Source organism: Talpa occidentalis, unplaced genomic scaffold (assembly GCF_014898055.3).
Source record: "Talpa occidentalis isolate TD23 unplaced genomic scaffold, MPIMG_talOcc4v2.1 talOcc4.15, whole genome shotgun sequence".
Classification (NCBI taxonomy): Eukaryota; Metazoa; Chordata; class Mammalia; order Eulipotyphla; family Talpidae; genus Talpa; species Talpa occidentalis.
Genome location: NW_023601543.1, coordinates 32,741,809 through 32,767,282, shown reverse-complemented (window position 1 = coordinate 32,767,282; position 25,474 = coordinate 32,741,809). Strand labels below are relative to the sequence as shown.

Genomic DNA, 25,474 nt, shown 5'->3' with positions numbered 1-25,474 from the left:
TCTTTCTTCATAGAGGAAGGAAAGCTTTGCAGGATAGAGTATTCTTGGTTGGCATTTGTTGTCTTGGAGTTTGTTGACTATGCCCCTCCACTCTCTCCTTGCCCGTAGTGTTTCTTCAGAGAAGTATGATGTAAGCCTAGTTGGTTTTCCTTTGTATGTTATCTGTTTCTTCCCTCTTGTCAGCTTCATTGTTTTTTCCTTGTCTTGGATTCTTGGGTGTCTTGCTGTATTTTTCCTCTCATAATGGAAGTTTGGTGTTCTTCTTGCTTCTTTCATGTCTATTTTCAGCTCCTTCTTCATGTTTGGGAAGTTCTCTTCAATTATTTCCTGGAATATTTTCTTGTTCCTATGTCTCTCTCCTTTCCTTCTGGGATTCCTATAACTCTTATATTTCCTTTCTTCATGGAGTCAGATAGTTCCCGAAGTTTTTCTTCGGTCTTTTCCCTTTGTACTTCTCTTTCCTTTTCTGTTTTGGTTCTTTTTATTTCTGTGTCTTCAAGAGTGCTTATTCATTCTTTCATTTCAGCTATTCTGCTTTCACTGCTTTTCCCAGAATTCTTTAGCTCCTCCACTAATCCTCTGACCTCCTGCATTTCTTTTACTTCCCTATTTAAGGACTCAATTTCATTCTTCTGATCGTTGATTATTTTTCCCTTATCATTGTTTTCCTTTATGACTTCTTTTAGTTTTTAATCATGGCAATTTTAAATTCTCTTTCTGAAGGCTCAGAAGTTCTTCCAAGTCACTGTTGTTGCAATCTGGTGGGTGATTTTCTTTTTGTGGTATGTCTTTTCCCTGAGAACTTGCTTGGTTGCTTGTAGTTTTTCTTCTCCCTGCTGCCTGTTTTCTAATTTGTCCCATGCATTGGGACACTGTGTCACTGGTACTGGCTGGCATCTTTTTGGTGTGCTCTTTCTGGGATGTCAGAAACTGGTGGTCCAATCAAGTCAAAAGCTGTTATGCCAGAAGTCCAATAGGGCAGTGATACTATGAATATGTTAGTGGTTGCTGTCACAGAAAATCTCCTCCTTATGTATTTGTTTAATTCCAGAGGTGGGTCTTGCGGTCCCACAGACTGCCCTGTCCATGGCTGGATTGGCCACTGGGCTCCAAATTGCTGGATCCCCCTCTGGGCTCCGACTGGTGGCCAGACAGGGCCTGGTTTGTGGGGGCTTTTCAGCTCACCTCTGGCTGTGAGAGCAGCCCTTTCCCAGTTCCATGCAGTCTAGGTGGATTCCGGACACAAAGATACCTGGTCTAAAATGGTGAGTCAGGAGGGCACTTCCCTGTGCCCACGATCTGCTGGGATAGTCTCCAGACTTTTTTTGAGCAAAGTTCTTACAGCCTTCAAGGAGAAGAAAATTCTTTTGTTATATAAACTATTTCTAGAACATAGAAAACATCACAATTCATTTTACAAGGCTAGTAATAACTAAAAGTAAAAAAGGATGACACTCAAAAGAATACTATAAATTTGGGCCTTCCCGGCTGCGCAGCAGTTGAGCGCTGGGTTGTGAAGCTGCCCGCAGCCTCTGCAGTGCTGGTTGGATCCCAGGCCACCAGGCGAGTGTCCCACATGGCGCACAGACCTCTCCTGCCGCCAGCTGCTCCCCTCAGCAGTGTACTTCGTCAGTCTGCCTGGTCTTCTCTTTGCTCTGGCTCTCGTGAATTCTCTCACCCTCCCGTGCTTCTGACTATACAGAGTGCTTTTATAAATAAATAAATAAATCTTTTTTTAAAAAAGAATGCTATAAATTTATCTTATCAATAAGGAGGTACAAAAAATGGGAAATTAAACATTAACAAATTGAGACCCATTAATGTATTAAAAATAGTCATTATGGTGTGAGTTTTATATCTAGCAGTGTGTTTACATCAGTGTAGTTTAATAGTTGATGTTTTATTATAACCTACTATATTAAAATCATATTAAAATATGATCATTACATAGGTGCTTTAAAATCAATTGTTGAAATTAAACATTCATTCCTGATAACAAGTCAGTATTTTAGGAACAGAGAAAGTTTCCTTAACAAAGAGTTTTTAGCAGAGGTGTACAGAAACATTGTAGTTAATGTTGAAACACAAAACATTCCCGTTATAGTCAGGAGCCAGACTTTGATAATAGGATGTCTATGATCACCTTTGCTATATAACATTATTCTGAAATTTATTCTATGCATAAGATAAAAAGAAGAAATGAACAGCCTAAAATATCAGAGGGGCCTCCCTGGTGGCACAAGGGGTTAGGCACAGCATTGTGAAGCTATCAGCAGCTTCTGCAGCATGAGTTCGATCCCCTGCCAGCCAGGGAGCAACCCACATGGTGCAGCAGACCTCTCCTGTCTTGCCTGCTGCTCCCCTCAGCAGTGTACTTCGGTCAATATGCCTGTTCTGCTCCCCACTCTGTCTCTGGTGAATCCTCTCACTCCCCAAACCTCTGACCTGTACCCCAGTTCTTGTATGCATAAATAAATAAATCTTTAAAAAATAAAATATCAGAAAAGAAACACACTAAACTGTGATTCACAGACAAAGATAATTATATCTCTAGAAAATCAGAGAGAAGCAAATGACAAACTTTTAGAATTAATCATAAAGATTTATTAAGGTGGCATGACACCAAAGTAACACAAACATTCTAGCACTGCCTTGCAGCCTCAATGAGCCACAGAAAATGGATTAGAAGAGGCTTCTGCAAATCTCTAGAACCCATTCACAAAAACATGGAAGATCTTTTCTACCTACGAGACTCAGAATTCAAAGTTGCCATGGCAAAGAATTTAAAAGAAACGGGGGGAAAAACCAAAAAAGTTGATTAAAGATATATGAGAAATCTGGGAAAAACAAACGAATGTACTGAGAAATAGTCAATGAACAGAGAGGAGGAGGAGGGAAGGGGTGAGCACAAAGTGACGACGAAGCACATGGACTATGGTGGTGGATTAGGATTCTTTGGCGGTAGGTGCTGTGGGGTAAGAACACCTGAAGAGGGAGATCCTAGATTTCTAAAACACAAACAACATTGTAAAGCAATGCTCCCTCAAAGAAGAAGGAGAAGAAGGGGGAGAAAGAGAAGGGGGACAAAGAGAAAAAGCGTCTGTGTTAAAATAGAGTAAAGATGCTATATTACAAAATCTCTCCTAATATTTGGCAAAATACACCCCCACTGGGAGGTGGAGTAGTTGTCATCAGCAGAAACAAACAAGGAAAGTGGTACATCCAAATTACGTAAATTTCAAAAAATGTCAGTCACGCATGAAATAGGAGATTGCAGAACCAAGCCCCCTGGTGTGGGTGCTGCAGGCTCTTGACCTTGTCTCACCCCCCTGAAAACCATACAAAGTACAGCATTTGAAAGACAAAGAAACAAAACAAAAAGAAAACATACTCCAAAGCACATAAAGGAATTTCCAACAAGTAGTTTGAGCTATAGAACAGCTTACTACGAATAAAGACTTACTAGAACAAGAGCTCAAGGATGACATGATATACAGCAGAATTGCATAAAAAAGATTGCAAACTAAGGAAGCTATCAGGCCAAAACAACATGATTACAGAAATAATAAATTATAAATTCAGCTGAAATAGAAAAATGAGGCTACAGGTTGAAGTGTAGACAGAGGATATACTTGCCATTATATTGGCTGGAGCCAAAAAGAAAAAAAAGATTAAAGGAAACATGGCTATATTATATATTTGTACACACATGTTAAGAATGGTGGGCCTCCTGGTGGCCTAGGGGTTGTCTCAGCACTATCCCCACTAAGGTCTGAGTTCGATCCCCGGCCAGGGATATACCCACTTGGCACAGCAGACCTCTCCCATCTCGCCCACTGCTCCCCTCAGCAATGTATTTCAGTCAGTCTGCCTGTTCTGTTCCCTGCTCTGTCTCTGGTGAATCCTCTCACCCCCTGAACCTCTGCCTACACCTCAGTTCTTTTACACACACACCCCAAACCAAAAAAGAATATATGTATATGTATGTATGTAAACATGTGTATTCTTAATAAAGAATGAAATGTTCAGATGTAAAGAATACATCTGACCAGGAATTTGATTATTGTTTGAAAGTTGGGTGGTTATTTCATGGTGCTAGAATCTGTTATTTTATCTTTGTTCCTTTCTTCTTTGTGCTTTACTGCATTGTGTTTCTTCTTTATGATGAGCATGCATGCTTTTTAGAAAAGCTGAAGTTATTTTCTTAAAAATTGAAGAAAGAATATCGTGTGCTAAAAACTACCATTCACAGTGTTAACAACAACAAAAAATATTGGAAAACAGCGAATAAGAAATATGCAAAATCTATAGATATGAAGAAATATGAAGAGATATGAAATAAGCAATTTTACTGAAGCACAAATTTCTAAACAAAAATTGAAAGCATAACATGATCATGGATGAAAATTATGATTTAGTACTAAGTATAAATTATTCACCAAACAAATCTATAAATTCAATGCAATCCTAATAGAAAGTCCAACAAAAATTTTTTACTTTTCTTTTTAGAGTTATTTATTTATGCATACAAGAAAGGAGTTACAGGCCAGAGGTGCAGGGGGGTGAGTGGATTCACCAGAGACAGAGTGGGGAGAACAGGCAGACTGAAATACACTGCTGAGGGGAGCGGTAGGCAAGACAGGAGAGGTCTGCTGTGCCATGTGGGTTGCTCCCTGGCGGGAGATCGAACTCATGCTGCAGTGGCTGCGGTCAGCCTCATAGGTTGTGTCTTAACCCCTTGCACCACCAGGGAGGCCCCCAACAAAAATTTTTTAAATGAAGCTTGGAACTTTACCGGAATGCCTAAGCAAATTCAAAAATAATTTGAAAAAACAGAGCAATGAAGGATTTTTCCTCCCAGATAAAAGCCTGCTACAGAGTTATACCAATTAAAAGTATTATATTGAGGCAGTAATATATACATATATAAATGGAACAGAAAAGTCAATCCATGAAACATCCGAGTATAAATAAGAATTTAACATATGGTAAGTCAGCTTTTAAAATTAATTGTGAAAGAGTGGATGGTTATATGAATGGTACTGGCATTTGGCCATATACTTGAATGTGTATACATACACACACACACACACACACACACACACACATTCATATATACATGATACAGGGGTTGAAATGGGAACAGACGGGGTGGGAGGATGGTAGGCCCATAATGGCTACCCACCTGCATGGGCTCTAGACAAGAAAGCTGCCAAAAAGCCCCCAAAAGCCAAAAACCAAAACCAGGACCTATAGCAATACAACACCCACACAGTAGGGGCCTATGGGCTATAGCCGAACAAAGGACAGTGTCCTATAGAAGACAGGTCACTGTCTGTGGGTTCTCACCCGTGCACACAATTACAAGAAACCTCAGGCTCCAGGAACAATAACCACAGGGTTTATTTTACAAATGGGAAACAAAGAGCTTACTGTATCCACAAGTGGCTGCCTATCTCACCCAGATAGTGTCCACCAGAAGTACAAGCAGAGCGCTGGTCATTGATCAACAGAGCTGGACCACACTGGCCAGGAGAGATGGTCATGACTGGCCTCCCAGAGGCAGTGTCAGAGACACCAAGTGTTAACAGCTCTTTATGAGTTGTTGGACTATACCAACAACAAACAGCTCTTTGAGACACCAGATCTGGAGACTTTGGTGCTCCGTTTAGGTGATGTCAGAGACAGGACCAGAGGCCCAGTCTCTGAAAGAGGTCTTTTGCTTCTCTTCCCTCCCTTGGATGTTGGCTGATGGATACTTTTTGTTTTCTTTTTTCTCTGAAGGTGAGCTTCTGGTCCTTCTTCTTTCTTTGGAGGTTGGAACATTGACTCAGCTCCCTCTGGCCTTGACCTATATCCTCTTTCAGGGTGCCCCACCCACAAGTCTGATTCCACCATTTTTCAATCCTGTGGCTGATTGGACCATTTAACACTAATCAGCTCATAGCTCACACCTGATTAGTCCTTTCCATGATCCAGGAGGTACACATAAAAGGGCAGTTGCTGGGCTCTGAGGAATCATAGCCAGAACTGGTTTGTGGTGGAGCAACAGGCTGAGAGAACACTACTGCTGCTGCCGGCTCTTGCCACTGAGGTGGTTCAGTTCTGGTATCATACATACTTATCATATGTATGTATGTATATTAATTCAGAAACCATACAATCATACAGGAAACCCAGAAGCTATCTGGAAAAATGTATTTTACTATATCAAAATGAAAAATTCTGAATATCAAAAACTACCATGTACCACCTCTCCAGGGAGAATGGCCCACATCAAAAAACAAAACAAAACAAAAAAGAAAACCAAAAAACAGAAACAATAAATGCTGGTGAGGATGAGGAGAAAATTGAACCTTTGTACACTGTTGGTGGGAATATTTCCCTTTGGAAAACAGTATGGAGGGTCCTCAAAATTTTAAAAATAGACACACCCTAGGACCCAGCAATTCTACTCCTAGGTATCTACCCAAAGAATGCAAAAATACTAATTTGAAAGAATATCTGCATTGTTATGTTCACTGCAGCACTATTTATAATAGCCATGCTATGGAAACAACCTGAGTGCCCAAGAACAGAGGCATGGCTTAAGAAGATGTGCTGTATATATACAGCGGATACTATTCAGCTATAAAAAAGATGAACTTGCCACTTGTGGCAACATGGATGGAACTGGTGGGAATTATGGTAAGTGAAATAAGATCAGAAGGAAAAAGACAAATATTGGTTGATTTTACTCATGTGGAATATAGAGAAACAAAACAAATAAACTGATTAAATCGAAACAAGCCCTAGAATGTGACTCCAGAATTGAGGCTACTAGAAGAGGGGGTTGAAGGTGGGAATAAAGGGGTGAGAGGACCCAGTGATCTAGGGTAAAGGGCTATGGGTGCTTTGGTGGTGGGTGTGATGTGGTTGCATACATCTGGGAGGTGTGAACCTGTTCCCCTAAGTCACATAGTGTTATAAACTAATGTTATCTCAATAAAAAATTTTTAAATACCATGAAATTAAAATGTCAGTAACACATTGGGAGGATATATACATACATTCCCTATAACAGAAAAATAGCAAATGATTAAAAAAAAGATTTATTTATTTATGCATACAAGAGCTGGGGTGTAGGCCAGAGGTGTGTGTGGGGGGTGAGAGGACTCACCACAGAGTAGGGAACAGAACAGGCAGATTGACTGAAATACACTGCTGAGGGGGACAGCGAGCAAGACAGGAGAGGTCTGCTGTGCCATGTGGGTTAGCTCCCTGGCCGGGGATCGAACTCGTGCTTCAGTGGCTGCTGATAGCTTCATGGTGCTGAGCCTTAACCCCTTGTACCACCAGAGAGACCCCAGAAAATGATATTTTTATGCTATTTCTATAAATGTATAAATCAAAGGATGGTAATAACTAATCCTACAAGAAGAAATCCAAATGACCAATAAGCATATGAAATATACTAAAGCTTATAGGTACTTAGAAAAACTTGAGTTATAAGACAATCTTATACTTTTCTTGTGGCATGAACTACTAATTTACATTGAGCGTAAGAGGGGAAGTGGTCCTGGTCCATCCTTTTTGGAGGCCATTTTGGTGAATATCCATTAAATAGATAAAGTCTCACATCTTCCTTTTGGCATTATCAAATGTATAAAAGCTCATATCCTTAATGGAGTAATTTTATTTATGGTAAAATATCCTGAAGAAATTCTTTCACCTGTTGGTAAACCTGTACATACTGGGTTGTTCATTGTAGCCTTGTTTTTATTAGCCCTAGACCCAGAATAATTTTATGTTCATCACTGGGGGAGGGGACAGATTAAATAAACAATAGCGTAGTCAAACTCTGGAATAGTATGCAGTCATTAAAAAGAATAAAGTAGTTTTAATTAAACTGGTAAAATGACATCTCTGAGATATAATTTTAAGTGAAAAAAGAGTTGCAAAAACAGTATGCTAAATATGGTCCTATTTATATATTTTAATAAGATATATATGAGTACTTAATATATAGAAAAACATTTAACACACCAAGTTTAAAATAATGGGGAGGTAACTGCTTTGAATGAGGATACTGGAGTTAAAGCAGTAGTGGTGCTTTTTCTGCCTTTGAATTTTATACTAGAATGTATTCTTGCTGAATTTACGTGCAGTTACAAAAAATAAATAGCAAATAATAAAATACAGCATTCATTTTTCCATTAATATACACAGAACTAGATTGTTTTATAATCAACCGTATTGTTTCAATTTAACACAATTTATTTAGCCATTCCCCTATTGATGGACATTTTATTTTGCTCCAGTTTTTTTAAATCTTTGCAAGCACTGCAATAGATATCCTAATAGATATAGATACAGATATATCTTTGTGAAACTGTGTAACTATATAGGCTGGCTAGATTCTAAGGAATAGAATTTCTGCGTCAAATAATTTATAGAATACTATACTTATTATTTAATAGATCTTTCTAAATTGCCCTCTATAAAAAATTTGCACCAGAGTATGTGCCTCCAACAGAGTACAGGACTGTCCATTTCCCCACAAACCAGTTAACAATATTAGCAAACTTCTAAATTTTGATAAACTCCTAGCTGAAACACAGTTAAGATATAATTGTTATGATTTGCATTTCTTTGAAGTTTAACAGATTTCATATTTTTTGTCATTTGTATTCCTTCTGTGCAAACAAATCCATTTGTGACTTTGGTACATTTTTCTACTGTGTGTTTATCACTTTATTAATGATTTGTAAGAGTTCTCAGATTATTAAAAAGTAGCCATTTGGCAAGCTAAGCTTATGGGATTTTTTTCAAGTTTTATTGATTTGCCACTAGTTTACATAACTGTATAATTTCCAGAGTACAGTTTCACACCTTATGCATTTTGTTTTTGTTTTCCACATGATTAAAGTTTGTTTTATGTAATAAATTTATGAATCTTTCCCTTTGGCCAAGAACATAAATTGGTCATGGGCAATTGACTTCTGAAAAGCCATTAGTAAGTTCCATGGCATTCTGGGCTTACACACACACACATACACACACACAAACACACACACAGAGGCCCCTTCATGGGGCTACTTCCTGCTGGGGTGTCATATTTCAACGTTCTAAGAAAGAGGCTGCCTGAGGGTCTATATTTAGAGTATGACTCCCCAGCATGGACAGCTGGATGTCTGGGGACTTTGGCATATTTTTTTGTCCCTGAGTTTTGGGATTATCCTTAGGGGGTGTAGGGAAGGTACAGTGAAATGGTAACAGAAGGAGGGAATGAAAAACCTCTTTCTCTTGGTAACTACTTGGGATCCTGTAAACTATCCTTTGTGAGGGGAAAAGGATAAGAATGTCAGGGTTGTTGAAGAAATTCTGTCACCCACCAGCCCTGGCCCCCACTGGAGGATGCTGAACACTAGCCACTGCCAGGGTGGCATGTTCTACCTGATGAAAGATACAGGAGACAGGGTCACGGTGGTGTCACGGTGGCGTGAAAATCCCATCTGTTGAGTCTTATTTCCATCAGTGGAATGTCATTTGGTCTGTGCATTGGTGTGATGAGACTGATTGGATCACACACTTATTTTGTAAAACCCAATAAGTCCCTGGAATGGTAAACAAACACTAATTTTCAGGCACTGAGTTCATCAGGAGTTGGATCTCCATCCAATCATCCAGGAATCATCCATGAAGAAATTCTCAGACATCTGACATGTGATGCTAAATTCTGCTAGAACTTCAAAAGGTCATAAATCATTTGGGTAAAATTGTCAAGATTAGAAAACTGGATCAACTTAAAGATCAATTTATCGAACACATTGAAAAATATACTGGTTTTGTTTAGTATTTTTTGTATTAAAAATGTCAGCAATCACTAGTCTGTTTTGAAAGCTGTGAAAAGTTCATAACAACTAGAAAACATTTTTTATGATGCACAAAATAATATCAACGAATGAATGAATCTTCTGTTATCTTCATGATCTATTTTTTTTAAATAATAAATTTTATTTTTATATTCCGCATACAATTGCAACCCCCCCATTCTGACCCCAATCCCTCCCCTCCCGCCCCCACCCCCCAAAAAGTGTCTCTGGTTCATAGTTTTTTGTTGATTTTGATTTTCACTTTCTTAGAGTTATTCATTTTCCTGGTCCCTTATTTAAGTTTTCTAGATTCCTGCTATGAGTGGGACCATCCGGTATTTTTCTTTTTCTTTTTGGCTTATTTAGCTGAGCATGATCTTCATGATCTATTTTTTAATGTCAAATGAAAATGACTGCATTTTCTGATGACAAAAACAATGAACGTGATATAAAAGATTTTTTTTAAATTAAGCAATTAAGAAAATTAAGCATCTCTTTGCTCTCTCTTCTCTTCTTGACACCCTTTTCCTAATCCATTTGGGGCAGCTATTACAAGGGAGAGGAGTTTGTGGAGGAAACCCTATGGGGAGCATTGGTTTTACAGCTTAACAGAGAAGGAGGATCCCTTCAGAGAAACAGCAGGTCCAGCCAGGGCCTGAGGCGGGGAGGGGGGGGGGAGGGCTTCAGACCTCCCCTGAAGACCAGAGAAGGGCAAACCCGGGCCTCGGGGCGTCGCGCGACAGCCGTGGGCAATCGGATTGGCGAGGACGAGCCCCGCGACACGGTGGTGCGCCCCAGGTGCCCGCGCGGGGCGGAGCAGGGGGAGCCCGTGCGTGCGGCGGGGGGGGGAGGGTCCGGTCCTGCCGCCCGCGGGCCAGTGGGGGTGGGGTGGGGTCCAGTGGGGTGGGGAGGAGGGCGAGCTCGGCGGTGACGCGGGGCCCTCACGTGACCGGGAGCTGCAAAGCGACGCAGCCCTCGGCGCAGTCGTCACTCGCGTCTGGGTACCAGGTCCCCGCTGCCCTGCGCGCGGCGGGCTGGCATCGGGCCCGGGGGAGCGGAGCAGGTAAGGGCCCCGGGGCCCGCGCGCCCAGGCCGGGGCGGCGGCGGCCTGAAGGTCCCAGTAGCGGGTCCCGGTGGGGAGGTGGGAGGCAAAGCGATTCAAGCTCGGGGAGCCTTCGCCTGTGATTCTTCCTAGCCCCCCTCCCCCTCCCCACATCTGTGAAGGGGAATCGTGGGCTTTGACAGGGCGGAAGATGAGGGGAGTGTCTCCAGGGGAAAGACAGAGATTGAGATGCCCCATCCTTTCTGGCTCTAATCCCTGGCCGCACATGCCCACTCGGCTTCCTGCTCGTTTCCGTGGCAGGGACATGCGGTGGTGGCGTTAGCAGAGAAAATGGTGGGCCTTAAGTGACTGGACTGAGGGCTTGGTGAGGGTGGCACCTGGGAATGTGGGGAGGAGTGTTTGACCCCGAGGTTCCTGAATCCAGAAAGGCGAGTACTGGGATCTGTCTCCTGGGTGCCAGTCTAAGCCTCAGCGCCCTGACTGTCCTGTCAGATGGACAGTAGCTCGGTGTGGCACTGTTTGTGGCCAGGCGAGGGGAAAAGGAGAGGAGAAAACTGCCTGGGATTTGTGGAGGTTAGTGTGAACACAGGCACGGTCTGTGAACCGTTGAAGTGGGTAGGAATTATCCTCCATGACAGGAACGAAGGTGCCGTGGTCTGTTGGGATACCAGACAGGACTAACTAGGGGATTTCCACCCCAAAGGGGCAGTTTATTGACCAGGCTTAGCATTTTTAAGTTCGTTGTCTGTTGAAAACCAATAAAGAGAGCAAACTTCTTAATGGCTTCTTTAAATTGTTCTTTAGATAATATTGAGAAAATACAAATTGTATCAAAGAAAATTGCTTCGTTTTTGAGATAGCCTTTGCTGGGAGAAATAGTGGTTTTGCAGAAACAAGCCTTGTCTCTTCTATTGCTGGAGACTCCTAGAGATGGATTGAAAGGGAAATAGATGGTAGTAAGTTATGAATCTAGTATGGCATCTGGAGGGGGGGGTTGCCATCTTTCTTGCCATCCTCCAGTTTTCCAGATACCACACTTGTCTGTCCATCTTGGTGAAGGAAATGATGGAGTTTGGGGGAGAAGCCCTAGAATCCTACAGGTGGTTTGAAAATAATTTGTCTCTGTCTATCCCCTTTTATTTTCCCTGCCTGTCTTTTCCACACTGCCCAGTTCAGTGTTGGGCAAGCCCCAGGCTCTGCTTGTCAGGGAATGAGTCTCTAAATCCAGTAAGTAAGGTACCCATGTCTTAAATGCTGAGATGACACAAGCACTCAACATTTACATCTCCCCCTTTTCTGTTTGTTCCTAGGTCTTCTCCTAGGCCCACAGTAGGGCTGTTTGCCACTGGAAGCAAAGGAAAGGGGGATGCTGACCTGGAGCCATGGAGGTTGGTGTGAAGGGGGGCATGCCTGGAGATACAAGAGAGGTTGGGCCTAGAAGTTACCTGAGATTTGAGAGCACCTCGGTGGCAGGCGCTTCTGCTTCTCCTACTTTCTGCCAGATTTCTGGTGTGGCCACACCCCCAACTGATTTCAGTTTAAGAAACAGTGGGAATTTGGGCTTAATGGTGGGCTGGAGTGTGACTAAGAGAAGATGAGAGAGGAGGCCACGATGTGGGTCCTGTTAGCAAACTGAGCCCAGGCTCTGACAAGGCAGTCACTGGGGCCAGGGATCAGGGTATTTGTCTGTTCTACAAAGATCTCGGTCTCTATTACCTCCTGTTTGTTTACTTGTTCATAGATCTGCCCGCAGGCCTTCTGCAGGGTTTGAGATCACTGGAAGCAAAGAAATAAGGAGGAAATTGCCCCTGATCAGTATAGCCTGGTAAGAGGATGGGGGCTGCCTGGGCAGACCTCTAGGGTGGGTTGGTGGAGACCAGCATGCATGTAAGATCCGTGCCTAGACCAGACGATTCTCAGCCTCTCCTTTCCCCGCCACCTTTCTTATCATCCCTGTCAGTTTGGTGCAGGGAGTGGGGTGAACTGAGGGGGCTAGAGAGGCAGTTTGCTAATAATATGCCTGCCCATCAAGAACAGAATCTCCACTCCCATCTGTCCCTCCATCTGTCTATCTGTCTCTAGGTCCACAGATCTCATGAGTTCATAGATCCACTTTAGGGTGTGTCACCAATCAAGAGAAGGAAAGGAGGGAACTGCCTTGGACCATTCCAGGTTGGTATGAGGGTGGGGACCTGTGGGAATGGTGACCAGAATAGGTCCAGTAAAAATCCAAGTCTGAGAGCTGCTCATTCTCTCTCATTCATCTTCAGCCCTCCCATCTTCCTTTCTACACTTCATTTGGAGTAAGGAAATGTGTATGGATGGAAGTAGCTTGGGAGAAATCGTTGGGCATTGGGGAAGATGGGGGAGGGGATAAAATAAAGAGGATGGAGAGAGAGTTTGCTAGTCATCGTCTTCTCCCACCGAGCACATCATTTTACACTTTCCTGTCCTTCTGTGTATCTATCTATATGATGCACAGAATTAGAAGAGAAGTTTTAGTCCATTTCCTTCCTCCACTTCTAGGTCCACCTCCAGTGGCGGCTGTAGTGGCCTTTGAGTGACTGAAGACCCGCGCCCTCACAGGCCTACACCCAGACCTACCACCCTCTTTCCCCAGCCTGATTGGGCTCCCCTCCCCCACACCCATACCTTGTTCGTGCCTTCAGCAGGGGTGATTACATGGGTCGCGTTCAGGAAGTGGGCTGGGCAACTGCAGGACTGGTGATCTGGGCTGGTACCTGCTACTATATTTACAAACTAACCAAGGAAAGAGTCCAGAGTGTGAGGAGGCTTGGCAGACATGGGTCCAGAGGCAAGATGGAGAGTGTGGTTGGGGTACAGAACCAGACCTTGGCCATGAGTGAAGTCATGGCTGGAACAGCGATTGAAACTAAGCCCAAGGCTGAGACTGGAGCAGAAACTGGAGCAGGAAATGGGACTGGGGCTGAAGTAGAGACTAAGGCCGCGGCTAGAGCCAGACCCAAAGCCAACTCTCAGGATAAGACGATGGCTGGGACAGAGGCAGGGACCCAATCTGCAGTCCAAACAGTGGCTGGGACAGTGGTCGTGACAGAGGGAGTGGCTCTGAGTGACACCGAGGACGAAACCAGGGAAATGCCTGTGAAAGAGGCAGTGACCCAAACTGACTCTGAGGCTGGGAGAGTAGTCAAGAAAGAAGCAGTGACCCAGACCAAGGCTAAAACTTGGGCACCGGTTGCCCAGGCAGACACCAAGAAAGAAGCAATGACCCAGACCAAAGCAGAAGCTCGTATGTTGGCTGAAAAAGAGACAGAAATTAACAGAGTAATGGTGACGCAGAGTGAGGCCTTGGCAGTGACCAAGGAAGTGGCCAAGATGGGTGCCATAAACAAGACTGGAATTGTTGCAGAGACCAAGGCAAGAGCCCTGGAAGAGACTGTGAGTGTGGCCAAGATTCCATCTGAGTCCAGGCCTGGTACCTCAGTTGATGTTAAGGGAAGTGATAATACCACATCCAGAGCAGAAACTGGAGTGGACATGAAATCCTGTGCACAGTCTCAGGCTGTGACCAAGGCCCAGGTTGACGACATGCCTGGTACTGGAGTTGAGGGCAGGCGGGGTCGCAAAACTATGTCTAAGGCAGGGTCTGGGGTAGATGTGAATGCATCTACCCAGCCTCAGGTTGTAGCCAAGGCCCAGGCTGAGACCACGACTGGGGCAAAAGTTGATGCTGGGGGTAATACCAATGCCATGTGTAAGACAAGGGCAGGGCCCGAGATGAGAGCTGCTACACAATCTCAGACTGTGGTCAAGAAACAGGCTGAGGCAACGCCCGGTGCCAAGGCTGATGACAGGGAAAATACCAGTGTGATATCTAGAGCAATGACTGGAGTTGACATAAGGGCCACTGTTCAACCTCAAACTGTTGCCAGTCCTCAGGCTGAGGCTATTCCTGATGCCAAGGTTAAAGGTAGAGGCAATTCCAATGCCATCTCTAAAGCAGGGGCCAAGGCAAACTTGAGGACTGATTCCCAGCCTGAGGCTTTGCCTGAAGCTAAGGTTAAGACCAAAGGTGATTCCATTGCCATGTCTAAGGCAGGGACTGAGACAGACAGGTTGTCCTATGTACAGTCTCAGCCTATGGCCACTGTCCAGGCTGATGCCTTGCCTGATGGCAGGGTTAAGGCCAAGGATAATGCCAGTACCATGTCTCAGGAAGGGGCTGGGATAGACATGAAGGTACAGTCTCAGGCTTCTGTCAAGAGCCCCGCTGAGGCCTTGCCGAGTAAAAGAGGTAAGGCTAGGGGTAAAGCCAAAGCCAAGAGTAAAGCAGAGCTTGGGACAGACGTGAAGACCTGTATACAAGCTCAGGCTGGGATCAAGCCCCAAGTTGATGCCTTGCCTGATTCCAGGGTGGATGACAAAGGTGATACTAATGCCATTTCCAGGGCAGGGACTAAGGCAGAACTGAAGACTTGTGGTCAGCATCAGGCTGTTGCCAAGGGTGAGACCTTGTCTGGTGGCAAGAAAAAGGTCAGGAACAATTCCAATGCTGTGTCTAATTTAGAGGCTGGGGCAGACACAACAGACTCTGCCCAGCCCCAAGCTGTGTCTAATTCACAAGGTGAAGCCTTGCCTGGTGGCAAGAATAAGGCCAAGGGTAATCCCAATGTTGTGTCTCAGGCAGGGCCAGGGGCAGATGCAGCAGACTCTGCCCAGCCCCAGGCTATAGTCATTTCACAAGGTGAAGCCTTGCCTGGCAGCAAGAATAAGGTCAGGAATAATTCCAATGCTGTGTCTAAGGAAGAGGCTGGGGCAGATACAACGGGGTCTGCCCAGCCCCAGACTGTGTCTTATTTACAAGGTGAAGTGTTGCCTGGTGGCAAGAATAAGGTCAGGGGCAATGCCAATGCTGCGTCTAAGGCAGGGGTTGGGGCAGATCCGATGGGCTCTGCCCAGCCACAGGCTGTGACCACTTCCCACAGCGAAGCCTTGCCTGGTGGCAAGAAAAAGGTCAGGGGCAGTGCCAGTGCTGTGTCTAAGGCAGGCACCGGAGCAGATACAACAGGCTCCGCCCCGTCTCAGGCTGTGGCCAACTCACAGAGTAAGGCCTTGCCTGGTAACAAGAAGAAGGTGAGGGGCAATCCCAATGCTGTATCCAAAACAGGGACTGGGCCAGATACAGTGGACTCTGCCCAGCCCCAGGCTGTGGCCAATTTCCAGGGTGAGGCCTTACCTGGTGCCAAGAGTAAGGGCAGGGGCAATCCCAATGCTTTATCGAAGGCAGAGGCTGGGGCTGACACAACAGGTTCTGCCCAATCTCAGGCTGTGGCCAACTCACAGAGTAAGGCCTTACCTGGGTCCAAAAATAAGGCGAAGGGCAATTCCAATGCTGTGTCTAAAGCAGCGACTGGGTCAGATACATTGCATTCTGTCCAGCCCCAAAGAGATACGACAGTTTCTGTTCAGCCCCAGGCTGTGGCCAACTCTCAGGAGGAGGTCTTGCCTGGCACCAGGAATAAGGGCAGGGGCAATTCCAATTCTGTGTCGAAGGTAGGGGCTGGGGCAGACGCAATAGGCTCTGCCCAGCCCCAGGCTGCATCTAATATTCCAAGTGAAGGTGAAGGCTTGTCTGGTGCCAAGAATAAGGTCAGGGGCAATGCCAATGCTGTGTCTAAGGCAGCAGTTGGGGCAGATACAGTAGGCTCTGCACAGTCCCAAGCTGTGTCTAACCCACAAGTTGAAGGCTTGTCTGGTGCCAAGAAGAAAGGCAGGGGCAATCCCAATGCTGTGTCTAGGCCAGGGACTGGGTCATGTCCATTGTTTTCTGCCCAGCCCCAAACAGCTACGACAAGCCCTGCTCAGCCCCACACTGTGGACAGCTCTCAAGGTGAGACCTTGCCTGCTGGCAAGAATAAGGTCAAGGAAAATTCAAATGCTGTGTCTAAGGTAAAGGCTGGAGCAGATACAGCAGGCTCTGCCCAGCCCCAAACTGTGTCTAACTCACACAGCGAATCCTCGTCTGGTGCCAGGAGTAAGGTCAGGGGCAATCCCAATGTTGTCTCTAAGGCAGGGACTGGGCCAGATTCAACAAACTCTGCCCAGCCCCAGGCTGTGGCCAATCCCCAGGGTGAGGCTTTGCCTAGTAAGAACAAGGTCAGAGGCAATCCCAATATTGTGTCTAAAACAGAGACTGGGACAGATACAATAGGCTCTGCCCTACCCCAGGCGGTGGCCAATTCCCAGGGTGAGGCCTCGCTTGGTGCCAAGAATAAGGTCAGGAGCAATCCCAATTCTGTGTCTAAGGTAAAGGCTGGGGCAGATATTGCAGGCTCTGCCCAGCCCCAACCTGTGTCTAATTCACAAGGCGAATCCTCGTCTGGTGCCAGGAGCAAGGTCAGGGGCAATCCCAATGTTGTGTCTAAGGCAGGGACTGGGTCAGATCCAACAGACTCTGCCCAGCCTCAGGCCATGGCCGGTTCTCACTGTGAGGCCTTGCTTGGTGCCAGGAGTAAGGTCAGGAACAAGCCCAATGCTGAGCCCAAGGCAGGGACCATGGTTTCTGGCCAGCTTCAGTCCACTGCCGATTCCCAGAGTAAGACCTTGCCTGAAGCAAAAGACAAGGCTGTACCCAAGTCTGAGGCAGAAGCCACAGGAGAAAGTGAGCTCTATGCAAATTCAGAGACCACGGCCATGCCCACTTCTGAGAATGAGAGTGGGACAGGCGCTGAGGCCTGCAGAAAGATGCAGCCCAAGATCCATGATTATTACTGGAGTGAGATTGGTGTTGAGGACTGGATTGCTTCTGAGCGATGGATCAAATTTAGATTTCAGGCCAGGGATGGTTATTGGGAGAATAGCATGTCTTGGGCTGATGATGAGAATGAAGTCAATATTGGATCTTGGGGTGGGGCTTTTGATGATGCTGCCATGAAGGCCTGGCCTGGGACAAGGGCTGAGAGTGAGGTTGGTATTGGCTCTTGGACTGGAGTTGGTGAACAAGCCAGTGGAGGGCTTTGGGCTGGGAGTCAGGCTACTGAAGCATTCTGGGCTGGCAGTCAGGCCAGTGGGGGTTCCTGGGCAGTGACTGAGGGCAAGGCCATTGGAGGGTCTTGGATTGGGGCTGAGAACCAGTCCATTGGGGGCTCTTGGGTTGGCACGGAAAACCAGGCTATTGGGGAATCTTGGGCTGGCAGCCAGGCCAGTGGAGGGCTCTGGGCTGGAAGTCAGGCCAATGAGGCATCCTGGGCTGGGGCCCAGGCCAGTGGGGTGTCTTGGGTTGGGACAGGAGCCATTGGAGGGTCCTGGACCATGGCTGAGCAGCAGGCCAGTGGAAGCACCCAGGATGGGGCCGGGATTCAAGCTAACACAGGTTCCTGGACTGAGGCTAAGGCTGGGAGTGTGGCTACTATTGGGTACTGGGTTGGGACTGTGGACCAAACTAGTGGGGGATCCTGGGTTGGGACTGCTAATCCATCTGGTGGTGTTGCCAAGCCTAGCTTTGAGGGGCAGGCCAGTGAAAATGTTTCTTGGACTACAACTGGTGGCCAGGCTAGTGGAGGGTCCACGCTGGGGCCCCAGGACCAGATCAGTGTTAGCTCCTGGCCTAACAGTGTGGACCAAGCTAGTGGAGCATCCATGCTGGGGACTGTGGTCCAGACCAGTGGTGGGACATGGGTTAGGACTGGGGAACAGGCTGTTGCAGGAGCCAGGTCAGGCTTTGTGGACCAGGCCAGTGTTGGATCCTGGCCTGGCACTGTGAGTCAGGTCAGCGGAGGATTTGTTGTTGAGGCTATCAGCCAGGTCAGTGAGGGTTCCTGGACTGGGACTAGTGATCAACCTGGTGGTGGGTCCATGCCTAGAGCGGAGGACCAGGTCAGTGGAGAAGGGTCTTTGCCTAGCATTGGTGGCCAAGCTGGTGGAGTGTCCCAGTCAGGGCCTGAGGACCAATCCAGTGGGAGGTCCTGGGCTGATTCTGGGGACCAGGCTAGTGGAGGGTTCTTGGTTGTAGCTGTGAACCAGGCCAGTGGAGCGTCCTGGGCTGGACCTGGAGATCATGTCGGTGGTGGAGCAGAGCATAAATTTGAGGATCAGACCAGCGGACGAGAGTCCTGGGCTGCCAGTGGGGACCAAGCTGGTGGAGGATCTAGGCTGGGACCTGGAGACCAGCCCATGGGAAATTTGTGGTCTGGCACTGGGGACCAGGCCAGTGGAGGATCTAGGTCAGGGCCCGAGGACCAGTCCAGTGAATGGTTCAGTGCTTGCAGTGGGAGTCAGACAAGTGGTAGCGTGTCTTGGGCTGGTGCTAGTAGCCAGGTTATTGAAGGATCTGTGTTAGGGGTTGTGAACCAATCCAGTGGAGTGTCCTGGGCTGGGGCTGGGGATCCAGCTGGTAGCTGTCACACATCTGGGTTTGAAGTTCAGGCCAGTGGAGGAGGGTTCTGGCCTGGTACTGAGGACCAAGCTGGTGGAGAGTCCAGGCTGGGGCCAGAGGACCAGTCCAGTGGAGGAAATTCCTGGGATGAGACTGGTGGCCAGGCTGTTAGTGGGCCTAGTCCAGGATCTGCAGACCAGTCCAGTGGTGGGTCCTGGGCTGACCCTGGGAGTCAAGCCTGTGGAACTTCCTGGAGTGGGGCTGGAAATCAGGCCATTAGCTGTTCCAAACCTGAATTTGAGGAGCAGGCCAGTGGAGGAGGCTCTCAGGCTGGCATTGAGGATCAAGCTGGTGGAAAGTCCTGGGCTGAGCCTATGCCTGGGAATGAGGCCAGTAGCGGGTCTGGATTGGAATCTGAGGACCCTGCAAGTGGAGGGTCCTGGGCTAGGACTGGGGACCAGGCCAATGGAAGGTCCCATGCTGGTACTGAGATGGAGGCCAAAGATGGATCCTGGTTTGGGGCTGGGTGTGAGCCTAGTGCAGAGTCCTGGTCCTGGAAAAGGGAAGAGACCTGTATTGTGTCCAGGTCTGGAGGTCAAAATGAGGCCAGTATTGAATCCCGTTCAGGGGTTGGGGAAGGGACTGTCATTTGTTCCAGATTTGGGGCTGAAGACAAGGCCAATATTGGATCCTGGATCAGATCTGAAGAGGCAGCCTATGTGGATTCCTGTGTGGGAGCAGAGGCTGGGGCTGGGGCTGAGGTCAGGAAGGAGTCTTGGCTCTGGGATGGAGATGCAGCCACTACAGGGTCTCGACTTGGACCTGAGAAAGAAGCTGACATGGGGCTGTGGACTTTGGCAGAAGAAGAAGATGATGATGAGCTAAGTAGAGTGTCCAGCCCTGATATTGAGGAGATCAGTTTAAGGTCTTTGTTTTGGGCTGACACTGAGAACAGTAATGAGTTCAGATCCAAGAGTGAGAAAGATGTCAACTTTGAATATGGGGCCAGAGATAAAGCCAGCAACAAGGATAAGCTTGAGGCTGCTGGTGGAGTTGATATAAAATCTTGGTTCTGGGATGGTGAAAACAAAAGTGAGGACAATTCTGCACCTAAAACTAAGCCACCAGGGACATACCCTTCCATGGTTCCTGGGGCAGGGATGGGGTCATGGGCAGGAGCCATGTTCTGGACAGAAATGAAATTACCATACCAAAATCAGTCCTGCTATCCACCTGAAGATGAGTTCAGAAAGCAGATCAGGCCCGAGGAGAAAACTCAGTCCTTGCCCTGCCGCTGCAAACGTGAAGCTAATATGGATCCAAGAGAACTTGAAAAACTCATTTGCATGATTGAAATGACTGAAGATCCTTCTGTTCATGAAATAGCCAATAATGCTTTATATAATAGTCCTGATTGTCCGCTTTCCCATGAAGTCATTCGCAATGCAGGTAGGCTCTCAATTATTGAAAGTTTGCTCAGTAATCCCTATCCCAGTGTTAGGCAGAAAGCTTTAAATGCGCTGAACAATATCTCGGTGGCTGCTGAAAATCATAGGCAGGTTAAAACATACTTAAACCAAGTATGTGAAGATACTGTCACCTACCCCTTGAATTCAAATGTGCAGCTGGCTGGGCTAAGACTGATAAAACACCTGACAATTATTAGTGAATACCAGCATATGGTTACGAACTATATTTCAGAATTTCTCCGTTTGTTAACTGTGGGAAGTGTAGAAATTAAAGACCATGTATTAGGAATGCTTTTAAATTTCTCTAAAAATCCATCTATGACCAAAGACTTGCTCATTGCCAGTGCACCAACCACACTGATCAATATCTTTAACAAGAAAGAGACAAAAGAGAATATTCTTAATGCTCTCTCACTATTTGAAAATATAAATTACCATTTTAAAAGAAGAGCAAAAGTATTCACCCAGGACAAGTTCAGTAAAAATTCCCTTTATTTCGTATTTCACCGGCCTAAAGCATGTGCCAAGAAACTTCGAGTCTTAGCAGCAGAATACAATGACCCTGAGGTGAAAGAAAAAGTTGAGCTATTATTAAGTAAGCTCTGAGTAGCCGTACGTTTCCAAACAACCTGGTTTTGCAGTCTGAAAGTAATGCACATTGTAAATTGCATTATAACTTCAAAACTAATGTTACCTACAATGGTCTATAACTAGACCATTTTATAAACACCAAATGAATTCAAGTTTGTACTGAAAATATGTGTGTTGACTTTTACCTTGTCTGGATTGAGATATTTTTAGTATGCTTCATGAGCAGAAACTGAACCGATTCTTCATAAGTAAAGGTAATCTTTGGTCCTTTGTGTGGACTTATGCTTATACATATGATACTTTATTTTTTGTCATCAATAAAGTTGTGTGTTTTAAGCAGAAAAAAAAAAGACCTATCTTTCTCCTTGAGTTTATGATGCATTTAGAAAGGCAAGGTGTTTGGAAACAGAAAGATACTAACAACACCGGAGCCCCTGATCATGGCCACCTTTTCTCATCAGTGCAGAGACCGCCACTGGCACGGTGCTCAGGGCAAGTTTTATGGAGGAGGCAGAAGCTTCAAGAAGCTGGGCACGAAGGGTGGGGTAAAAACAGGGCAGAAGGACATTAGAGGAGGGAGGAGTGATGAAAAGAAAGGCATGGAGGGGGGGCTCCTGCTCCAGACAGGAGGCTGGCCTGCCTGGAGTACACAGTGTGGGGAGGGGAGTGATGGGAAGATAGTCCAGCAGTTGGGACCAGACTGAGTCCTGGAGAACTGCTCCCCACCACTGCTAAACCGAGGTGTCCTAATGTTACTCCGCCCACCCCTGGGAGACACCAGAGTCTGTCTGTCTTGACCAGAGGAATGATAGGATGCTAGGAAAGTTGTGGCTGATGTGTGAGCAGGATGGGTTGAGTTGGGGTGGAGAGAGGAGTGCCCCCTGGAGCCTGGAAAACCAGTCAGGAAGATACAGCACAGTTCAGGCAGGAGATGACAAAGGAGTGAGATGTCACTGCTGGGTGGCCTGGGAATGGTGAGGGGAAGTGGAAAGTGCCAGAACCTTGAATCAAGAAGTGCTGGAACCTATTCTGGGCACATACAGAGAGGGACATTTTTATGTTAGGATCCTGGGGGCAGCTGATAGGAAAACATCCTTTCTTGGCCAATGGAAGTGGTGGTGGCCATGTAAGTGAATATGTTAGTTACTACTTTGACGTCAGAAGAAGATAGAACAGAAGAAGAATACTTTTTAGTGCTGCTATGAGATTTCTTTTGCAAGGGTGGTTAGGGTAGGGCCTTGAGGGAGTCATAGAGAGAGCTGTTGGTGTACATCTTGGAGAAGATACACCCCTCTCCTACCCAGAGTGCGGATGAGGGTGCGGGGAGAGGAGCATTGTCTGGGGTCCTGGTGGGAGCGCACATTGGTACGAGGTCCCTTTGGACACATTCCAGAAACTGTCAAGAGGTGCACGCACTTTGATCAGGTAATTCCACTTGTCGAAATTTATCCTTAGGAAATAGTTGGCTTGCATAAAGCTGTGCATGTCTGCACCATTTTGAAGAGTGAAAATGTGAATGACCCAAGTGTCTCAAAAAAAGGCAAACTAAGGTATATCTGCACACTGAGGCATTGTGCAGCCTTTGAAAACATTGGTGAGCATCTACTTTTACTTACATGGAAAAAAATGCAGCATATAATCTTAAGTGGGGTAAAATAGGTTGCAAAAAATGCAATGCTTTTTATAAAGAAAAGGCATATACTTAAATGATCTGTATATAAAACTTGAGCATATACTCAAAATGTTAACCGTTCTCTATGGGTGTAATTGCTAGATAGATTAATAGATGGTTTATAGTTTTGTTTTTTACTCACCTGTATTTTATGTCTTTTATATTGTGAACCAGGATTTTTGTATAATTTGCCGAAAGGAAACAGTTGGATTCAGGCTAGGCTGGCCTCTTAATAGCCTTTCAGGGCCTACCGCAAACGTTTAAGTGGAGGATTTCCTATTTATGTCTTAATACTTGGAAAATATTCATTAAAAATTTAAATAAATATTATTTACCTAAATCTATAAATATAAGTGTGGTTGTTTGAAATTTTAAGTCTTTATTAACCATTTTTATTTTTTTTAACACTGCAAAGTCAGTGTTAAAAAGTTAAAGTCAGTTTCATTCATTTATTTAATTTTTCTTTACTGAGCTAACATTGGTCTACAACACTGTATATGATTTAGGGGAACAGGTTCACACCTCCTCAGTGTATGTCACCACACCACACTCATCATCAAAGCACCCACAGTCCTTTACCCCAGGCCACTTGGCCTTCTGCCCTATTTGTTTCCACCCTCTCTTCCCTCCCACTCTGATAGCTTCAATTCTGCAGTCATGTTTCTAGGAATTGTTTGGTTTATTAACCATTTTTAAAGAAAAACTCTTCTCAATTCTAATATTCTATGGCTACCAGCTTGCTAATGGAAAAAGTGATGTCACGTTTGTGGTAAATTCAGCAATCTGCTGCCCTAATCCCCTTTCAGGAATAAAGGGCTTACTATTTCAGTTGCTGGGAGAGCTGCCAGCTGCCAGCAGACAGCTCTCTGCTGTCAGCCCTCTTCAGGAATTGCCTCAGATGGAGAAAAGCACTTTCCCCCTCCCAAGGTCATACCCACTTCCTGGGGTACTTCACATCCAATCACTGATTGACAAGGCCTTCTATACCCTGAGTGGAACAGCTTAACTTCTCCTCTGTCCAATCCTGCTTCATTCTTTTCCCTTCCACAGGTGTTGATCCCAAGAGCATTCCCTAAAAAAAGCCCTTCCTGTTGACCTCTGTCTGAGTCTGCTCTCCAGGAAGTCAGCCTACAAGAGTTGGTACAAGAAGTGGTTCAGGAAGGCACACACTGTGATGAAATTTTGGAGATGGATCACCTGTTTCCTGGCTGGCAATGAGGACCCCACCATTGGTGGTAGGTGCAGTAGATAGACAGGTAGCAAAAGAATTATAAGACCTCACTGGGTTGGCATACTGGTGAAAGGGAATGCATTAATTGGTGGCATATCACAGACATGTGAGGTATGTGTGGGAAATATTAAATATAAGAAAGGTCAGTATACTGTGTGTCTATTACTAAGCTTGATTGACCTCTACAAACAAATAATGAAAAGCTAAATTAAATTAATCAACAATTAAAAGCCATGTGGTGGCTTAGGAGTTAACTCCTGGTGGCCTAGGAGTTAAGTCTCAGTGCTATCACTGCTATGGCCTGATACCATCCCCTGCCAGGGAGCTAACACTCATGGCACAGCTGACCTGTCCTGTCTCACTCACTGCTCCCCTCAGCATTTCAGTAGATCCACCTGTTCTGCTCCCCACTCTGCCTCTGGTGAGTCCCCTTACCCCTGCACCTCTGGCCTACACCCCAGTTCTTCTATGCAAAATAAAATTAAATAAAAGCAATGTGTGAAAGCCAGAAAGCTTCATTCATACAATACAAAGTGGTTCTAGTCTCTTTCAGGTAGAGAGTAGAAAATCTGGGGCCCAGCCCAGGACTTATTGAAAGCAAGCTTCAAAGAAAGTAAAGTCCCAAGGAATGAGATGCTGACACATAGGATGGAGACATCTGGATTGATGTCCCTTAAAATCCTGTGTCCTGAGATTTCCCCAAGCCCTCCTTCATTCATAAATGTCCACTTTCCCTTTTAAAGGTGAATGCTCCATTTACTTGAATATTCAGAGTCCTTTCTCTTATAACATGTTTCTCTCAGAATTTTCCCCTACCTCCCCTCCTGGATACTGGGTCTATATATGGGATTAAGTTAACAGCAGAACCTTGTGCTGGACCTAGTAAGGAAGGAAAGGGACTAGCCCAACAAGGAGCTTCAGACCTAGCCAATGTGTACTAGAAGGTGCTGAGGTAGTAACTTGGGACTGAATTCTGAGGAGCTTGATCAATGGACCTGGAATATAAAATTATTGGAGAGTTAATTGATTGGAGAGGTCTCTTCCAAGATACAGGATTTAAAACCATGACACAGACCTCAGGAGAGCATGAGAACTCACTACCAAAATGAATTCTCAAAGTATGGAAAAAAATAATGGCCTACATTAAGTGAGGTATGAATGCCAGGGTTGCCAGAGCAGATGTGGGAGAAAGTATTAAAGGCTTAAGGAAGTGAATGATATACTATAAATATATTACA

The 25,474-nt window shown here is 45.6% G+C and overlaps 1 protein-coding gene across 3 annotated transcripts; it reads left to right on the top strand.

The window, feature by feature from the left end:
- The first annotated feature begins 10,616 nt into the window (after positions 1-10,616).
- Positions 10,617-23,321, top strand: ARMCX4 (armadillo repeat containing X-linked 4). 3 transcript variants are annotated; one of them, XM_037512189.2, is made up of 5 exons: positions 10,617-10,652; positions 12,228-12,305; positions 12,659-12,742; positions 13,000-13,089; positions 13,444-23,321. In XM_037512189.2, exon 5 carries the CDS (start codon positions 13,600-13,602, stop codon positions 21,346-21,348), a length of 7,749 nt encoding a protein of 2,582 aa, XP_037368086.1. In that variant the 5' UTR covers positions 10,617-10,652; positions 12,228-12,305; positions 12,659-12,742; positions 13,000-13,089; positions 13,444-13,599; the 3' UTR covers positions 21,349-23,321. The 3 variants fall into 3 exon arrangements, with proteins under 3 accessions (XP_037368086.1, XP_037368085.1, XP_037368087.1); XM_037512188.2 differs by lacking the exon at positions 10,617-10,652 and adding an exon at positions 10,805-10,917; XM_037512190.2 differs by lacking the exons at positions 10,617-10,652; positions 12,659-12,742 and adding an exon at positions 10,805-10,917.
- The last annotated feature ends 2,153 nt before the right edge of the window (positions 23,322-25,474 follow it).

Bases quoted from the DNA above. Each gene is read 5' to 3' on its own strand.
- ARMCX4 (XM_037512189.2), top strand. From the start codon at position 13,600: ATGGGTCGCGTTCAGGAAGTGGGCTGGGCAACTGCAGGACTGGTGATC.